This window comes from Penaeus monodon, unplaced genomic scaffold (assembly GCF_015228065.2).
Source record: "Penaeus monodon isolate SGIC_2016 unplaced genomic scaffold, NSTDA_Pmon_1 PmonScaffold_200, whole genome shotgun sequence".
In the NCBI taxonomy this organism is placed as follows: Eukaryota; Metazoa; Arthropoda; class Malacostraca; order Decapoda; family Penaeidae; genus Penaeus; species Penaeus monodon.
This window is the reverse complement of record NW_023649703.1, coordinates 40913-48412: the sequence shown is the minus strand read 5'-3', so window position 1 is coordinate 48412 and position 7500 is coordinate 40913. Positions and strand designations below refer to the sequence as shown.

General features: G+C 36.7%; 1 protein-coding gene across 1 annotated transcript in view; it reads right to left on the bottom strand.

Moving 5' to 3' along the window:
* LOC119569930 (FYVE and coiled-coil domain-containing protein 1-like) overlaps positions 1-7500 on the bottom strand; it is a 69713-nt gene that overhangs the window by 51966 nt on the left and 10247 nt on the right. The window contains exons 3-6 of the mRNA XM_037917881.1: positions 3648-3760; positions 2205-2209; positions 1554-1806; positions 494-575 (exon numbers count right to left, since the gene is read on the bottom strand). Of these exons, the coding sequence (XP_037773809.1) occupies positions 1653-1806; positions 2205-2209; positions 3648-3760 (272 nt within the window). The 3' untranslated portion in view covers positions 494-575; positions 1554-1652. The remainder of the gene's footprint in view (positions 1-493; positions 576-1553; positions 1807-2204; positions 2210-3647; positions 3761-7500) is intronic.

Below are 7500 nucleotides of genomic sequence, written 5' to 3'. Positions count from 1 at the left end.
TATATATATATATATTATATATATATATATATATATATATATATATATGCATATATATACGTATAATCTATATATAATCATTTATATATACATATATATATTCCCTCTAATTATAATGATATATATAACAAAATTGTTATCACTCATAACAATACAAATAATATTATCTGTTATAATTATTATTATGAATCTAAAAATATTGATTATCAATTAAAAATTAATAATTATAATACTATCTATAATGGTAATAGATTAAAAATAAATAATATAATATATATAAAAAAATGAACACGATAAAAAAAAACATAACATTACAAGAACAAAAACAAAATCTAAAAAAAAATCAAAATCAAGAAAAAAATAATAAAAATAATAATAAAATAATAATAATAATAATAATAATAATGACAACAAAGCTACGAGAGTACGGAAAAAATAAAAAATCCATAAGGACTACTTTGCCCTGCATGAGTCATGGGATTTCCAGCCTTACCGCCATTGAAGACGAGGAACAGAGGGAAGACAGCGACCAAGTCCGGCTGGGAGGGCGGGACCAAGGGGAAGCTCCGCCCACTCTGTGATATCACAAAAGAAAATAACCAATCAGCAGAAATAAAAAAAAAACTAAAAATTATGTGGAGAGAAAAGAGAGAAAATGTGGAGAACCAATCAGCAAGAAGAAAAGATAATGTGGAGACCCAAGAGAAACCAATCAGCAAGAATGAAAGAAAAAAGTGGAGAACCAAGAGAACAACAGCAGAATGAAATAAAAGGGGAGAAGCAAGAGAACCAATCAGCAAGAAGGAAAGAAAAAGTGGAGAGCAAGAGACTCAATCAGCTAGAGGAAAGAAAAAGTGAGACCAAGAGAAACATCACAGAAGAAGAAAAAGGGGAGAAGCAATCAGCAAGAATAAAAAAAAGTGGAGAACCAATCAGCAAGAAGGAAAGAAAAAGGGGAGAACCAAGAGAACCAATCAGCAAGAAGGAAAGAAAAAGGGGAGAAGCAATCAGCAAGAATAAAAAAAAGTGGAGAACCAATCAGCAAGAAGGAAAGAAAAAGGGGAGAACCAAGAGAACCAATCAGCACAAATAATAGTATTATTAATAGATTAATAATAAAATCCTATAATTGCTAATTTTATCATTGAAAATATTACATGTACCTTGAAGAATCATGAAGAATGTATCTTAATGAATTATATGTATCTTATATGTATTTTAACTTAATATACTATGCGTCTTAATGACAAATAATATCAAATGTATCTTCATGTATTACTGTCACTGTCATTAACATCTCTTGTTATTGTCTTTATTTTCACTGTTAACAGAAGAAAATAAACAGGAAAGGGAGAGGAGACATAGAGATAATTACGGAGACAGAGAGAGAGAGAGAGAGAGAGAGAGAGAGAGAGAGAGAGAGAGAGAGAGAGAGAGAGAGATGAAGATGAAGAAGAAAAATAAGAAAAATAAGGAAGAAGAAAGAAACAATAAACTTTCATAATAATAAACATACTGATCAACCAACCAATGTATTCGTGTAAAAACCTCACCTCGCGTACGCCGGCCAACACACGTCCAAATCATGACCCGAGGAGGCCAGGGCCAGGTCAAAGGTCAGGTCGGAAAGTACGTAAAGGGAGGTCACGAGGTCACTCGCAAAATGCGGCTGCAACAACAGCGACCCGGTGTCGTAGAATTGCAAGGTCGAGGCCTCGTCCGCAACGCACTGTTGCAAGACGTCCGCCAGACAACGTTGCAACAAGCAGTATCGAAGGAAGTATCTGTGACGCCGCTGTGTTGGTCAAGTTAGGCGAAGGTAGTATATAGAGGAGGAGGGGATAAAGAGAAGAGGAGGGAGAAAAGAGACGAGGGGAGGAGGATAGAGGAGGAGGGGAGGAGGAGAGGAGAGGAGGGAGAGGAGGAAGAGGAGAGGAGGAGGGAGGTAGGAAGAGAGGAGGAGGAGAAGGAGATGATGAAGAGGAGGAGGAGGAAGGAGGAGAGGAGGAGGAGGAGGAGGAGGAGAGGAGGAGGAGGAGGAGAAGGAAGATAGAGGAAGAGGAAGAGGAGGAGCAAGAGGAAGAGAAAAAGGAAGAGAAAGAGAAAGAGGAAGAGAAAGAGGAAGAGAAAGAGAAAGGAAGAGAAAGAGAAAGGAAGAGAAAGAGAAAGAAGAGGAAGAGGCAGAGGAGGAAGAGGAGGAGAGCTTGAGCTATGAAAAGCTTCAAGAGAATGTGAATAAATGAGTGACAATCAAAAAGAGGAAGAAGAGCATGAGATCTTGAGCACTGGAAGGATTAAAGGAAGGATTAACCCCTACAATCCGGACGATGTGACCATCACATCCTGAGGAAATCTGGCCTGAGGGGCAGGTGACGGGAATTTGTTGCCATGAGAATTCCCGACCGAGGGCCAGAGTGACGGGGAACGACTCGCCACGAAGCTCTTGGAGGGTGATTAGACTCGGTGGGAAGGAAGGAAGGAGCTTTTGGCATTAATTTCATTGATAAACGTCTATCTCTATCTATCTCTGTCTATCTCTATCTCTCTATCTATCTCTCCATCTATCTCTATCTATCTCTAACTCTCTCTTTATCTCAATTTCTTTATCTCTCTCTCTAACCTCCTCCTCCTTCTCCTCGTCTCCCTCTCCCCCAAAAAATAAAAGGCAAAAAATATAGAATATACACATATATATATATATATATATATATATATATATATATATATATATATATATATATATATATATATATATTTCGTACGGGACTTCCGCTGAGCAGACCATCTTTCTCGGCCATAGGAGAGCACTCCCACCAACACTCACATACTTTCTCCAACAGACTTTAATATTCTATCCTCTCATTCCTCCCGCCTAGACCTCATGATCTCGGAATCTTTGTTGATCCGAAGGATGAAACCAGAGCTCAACAACAACACTACCGCAACCACCCTGTTCACTATTTAGCGTTGTCCATTCCCCTGACTATCACCCATATTGGTTAGTTTTTTCATATCTTTTTCTCCAGTGTTTTTCGTTTTTGTTTGTTTTTTCTCCACTGTATATACTCGTTTGTCTAATATACCTATATATTTTGCTCACTTTTTGTTGTATTTTGATATTGTTTGTTTGGATTTAGAGAACCTCTTTAATCAATATCTTCCTGTTGTCTAATGCACGCTATTTTTTGGTTCATTATTACAGCACTGATGATAGAGATTGGATTGATCTCTGAAACGTTTGCTAATAAACATGAAATTATTCACGGCCATATTAGTCTACCTCTTCGTTTTGACTGTTCAATGCCAATGTGGAAACCTATAACCAATTATATATATATATATATATATATATATATATATATATATATAATATATATATATATATATATATATATATATATATATATATATATATATATATATATATATTATACATATATATATATTTTGTAAAGCAATGAGACACAAAAGCCCATACCTCCTTTTTGGTCTTGACGAGATTTAAAACTAACAAAACTAAAAAAATAAATAAATAAATAAAAATAAATATATAAATAAAAATAAAAATAAATAAATAAATAAATAAAAAATAAAATAAAAAAAAATAAAAATAAAAAAGCAACGAAAAAAAAAGACCGACCCCATACCTCTTTATTGGCCTTGACGAGCGTGATTCCATCCTGGATGTTCCTGCGTTCCTCGAGGCAGCGGCAGAGGTACGGCCAAAGGTCCTTCCGTCCCCCTAAGACCAGGCTACGTTCTGCGGGGGAGGGGGGGGAGGATGTTACCGCGGAATTTCAAGAGATTTTTTTTTCCAAATTTTGGGAAGATTTTTTGTGGATGCGGTGATATATATATATTTTTTTTGGGCATGAGATATATAGATTTTTTTTTTTAAGGATTTTAGATAGGGAAATATTGAGATTTTGAACTAGATTTAGAAAGAGTATAAACTGCAAAAAAAATATGTAAATACGGTGAAACTTTTGCATAGTTTTTTTTTTTTTTTTTTTTGAAGAAGAATTTTAGATATGGAAACATTGAGATATTGAACTAGATTTAGAAAGACTATGTTTTTCAAATGTTTTGAAATACAACAGTTTTGGATTAGAGAGATTTTTCATTTAGAAGGATTCTGAAGGTACATATTTTGAATTAGATTTGTTTTAAATACAAAGATTTTGTTTTAGAAAAAAAATAGATTTAGAAATATTTTGAATTTTTAAAGATTTTGAATTTTCAAAGATTCTGATTTTAAAATGATTTTTGAATTTTGAAAGATCTCGAATTTACAGATTTTTGGATCTAGAAAGATTTTGAAGCTTGAAAGATTTTGATTTTAAAATATTTTGGATTTAGAGCGGTTTTGAATTTTGAAAGATTACAAATTTAGAGAGATTTTAGAATTTAGAACGAATCTGGATTTTAAATGTTGAATTTAGATTTTTTGAATTTAGAAAAAAATGGAAAATAAGACAGATATGGAATAAATTTTGAGATTTTGAATTAGAAAAAAAAATCGAATTCAGATTTTGAATTAGATGTAAAGGGGAAATGTGACAGTCAGGGACGTTTTGTTTCTAAATTAGAAAAAAAAAATGACTTTCACTTAAAACTATTTAGAGTTTTGATTTTGAACACAAGAGATTTTGAATTAGAAAGATGTAATAATTATGATGAAAATAAAAATGATATTAATAATGAGAAGAACAATATCAATAATATAATGATATGATAAATATCAATAATAATAACAATACTAATGAAAATAACAATAATAACAAAACTTAGTAGTATTAATAATAAAAATTAATATAATAATAATAAAAAATAATAATAATGATAATTATAATATTAATGATAAAAAAATAACAAAATAATCATTATAATAATAATCACAATAATAAAAATAATAACAATTAACAATGATTAGAAAAAAATAAGTTGCTGATTGAAAATAAAAAAAAGATGAATAATAAAAAAAATAATAAATAAAAAAAAAGAGAAGAGAGGAGAGAGAGGGAGAGAGAGAAAAAAAGAGAGAGAGAGAGAGAGGGGAAAAAGGGGGGGGGAAAAAAAAGGGGGAAAAGGAGAGGGGAGAGAAAGGGGAAAAGAGAAAGAAAAAAAAGGGGAGGAAAAGAAAGAAAGAGAGGGGGAAAGAGAGAGAAGAGAGAGAAGAGAGAGAGAAAGAGAGAAAGAGAGAGAAAGGGAAAAAAGAGAAGAGAAGAGAAAAGAAAAAAAGAGGGAGAAAGGGGGGGGGGAAAAAAAAGAAAAAGAGAGGAAGGAGAAGAGAAAAAGAAGAAAGAGAGAAGAGGAGAAGAGAGAGAGGGGGGAAAAGAAGAAAAGGAAGGAGGGGGGGAAGAAAAGGGGGGAAAGAGAGAGAGAGGAGAAAAAAGGGGGAGAGAGAGAAAAAAGGGAGAAAAAAGGAGAGAGGAAAAGGGGGGGGGAAAAGAGGAAAAAGGGGGGAGGGGGGAAAAAAAGAGAAGAAAGGGGAAAGGAAAAAAAAAAGGGGAAAAAGGGGGAAAAAAGAAAAAAAAAAAAAAAAGGGGAAAAAGGGGGAAAAAAAAAAAAAAAAAAAAGGGGAAAAAAAAAAAAAAAAAAAAGGAAAAAAAAATTTTAAAGAAAGGGGAAAAGGGAAAGGGAAAAAAAAAAAAAAAAAAAAAAAAAAAAAAAAAAAAAAAAAAAAAAAAAAAAAAAAAAAAAAAAGAAACCCCCCCCCTCCTCCCTTTCTTTTTTTCCCCCCTCCAATTTCTCCAAAACCTAGAAAAAGAGAGAGAGAGAGAGAGAAGAGAGAGAGTGAGAGAGAGAGAGAGAAAGACGAGAGAGAGAGAGGGAGAGAGAGAGAGAGAGAGAGAGAGAGAGAAGAGAGAGAGAGAAAGGAGAGAGAGAGGAGAGAAAGAAAGAGAGAGAGAGAGAGAACGAAAGAGAGAAGAGAGAAAGGAGAGAGAGAGGAGTGAGAAGAGGAGAGAAGAGAGAGGAGAGAGAGAGAGAGAAGAAGCAGAAGAGAGAGGAGAGAGAGAGAGAGGTTGAGAGAGAGAAGAGAGCAGAGAGAGAGAGAGAGAGAGGAGAGAAAGAGAGAGAGAGAGAGAGAAAGAGAGAGAGAGAGCACACAACGGCGGCCGGGCTCCTGCAAAATAGCATTTGTGATCTCCCTAGCCCTTGTCTGAGTGTTCTTCTTCACATACCTTTGAATGAATAACTATGGAAGGTATCTTGCATACTTAAAACGCGCATAGGAAAACTAAAGAGGATTTATCTAATATTTCCATCATTGATAACCGTTATTTCGACATACCTGACGTGCTTACATCCAGCCGGGCCACGACCTGGCAAACTACCTGTCAAGCGCTAGTTTGACGATCACTGCCAGTTGAGACTACTTCTATCCCCCTTCGCATTAACCAAAGGAACCCCGCCAACCTACGTGCTGCACCTTTTCTTCTCACATTTCTTATGACTCGGGTCATAATTGTCCCTTGTCTTTTTCTTATTCTTTCTTATTTTGTTCTAGTTAAGTGTTCCCCCCCCCCACCCTCTCTCTATCTGGTGTGTGATACAGCTCTCGAATCCGCAGGGACAGTATCTCCTGGGTGAACAACACCGCCGGCCCCCCTTAGCATGCCATACCCCCCAGCCCCCCACGCCCCTGAATAATCCGCCACGATTCACGATGACATCCGGGACTCCACACCAACGCCCACAAAAATATATGCATCGAGGCATCGGAGGACACCGCCGCCTAATTTCTGCTGCGTGTGGTGGGGAGTCCCACCAAAAAGAGCGAAATCGTATCCTCTCTCCGACTGTCCCAACGCTTCCACCCAGTTTGCCGTGGATCCTCGCAGCCTTTCACTGCTCGCAACTGCAGCATTTAAGGGATCGGCAAGGGATCACGCATAGTGTGGGATAGTCATCGATGAGGATGACTTCACACGATCAAACCTCTCTCTCTCCTTAGAAAACAACTTACCAAATCAAGAGGATTTATATAACGATAATCCAGGAACAACAGCTGACTCATATCAAAGTCTCACGCATATCTCCTGGTTTCATGGACGGCAGCCTCATCTCTGGTTTGTGATCTCTCCTGCTACCATCCTTTCCTGCAAGGAGCTATTGCTGACTGCTCTGCTCCATTAAAATCGAAGCTGAAACTGCAAACCTACTGTATCTCCGCTGAGTTTTCCAAACAAACCCAGCAAATCCAGCACTTCAGGATTGGTGGATCTACGCCTATCGGTAAAAAAATGCCCGATCAAAGAGCTCACTGCCTCCGCCTCCCAGCAAATCAGCGACGGACTAGAGACGCGTCAGCAACCAGGGAGGAGGAAGAGCGCAGCAGAAGGAAGAGACCAGAGCCACCCCTAATGCTCACACTGCAGCACGGCGTGACAACACGAACGGACTGCCGTAATAAGGCCTCCTATGACTTTTTGTAAGGCAAGAGTCACACCCTGACAACTGCAGGTGGAAGGCTTCCGGCAGACCATGCCTAAAAAG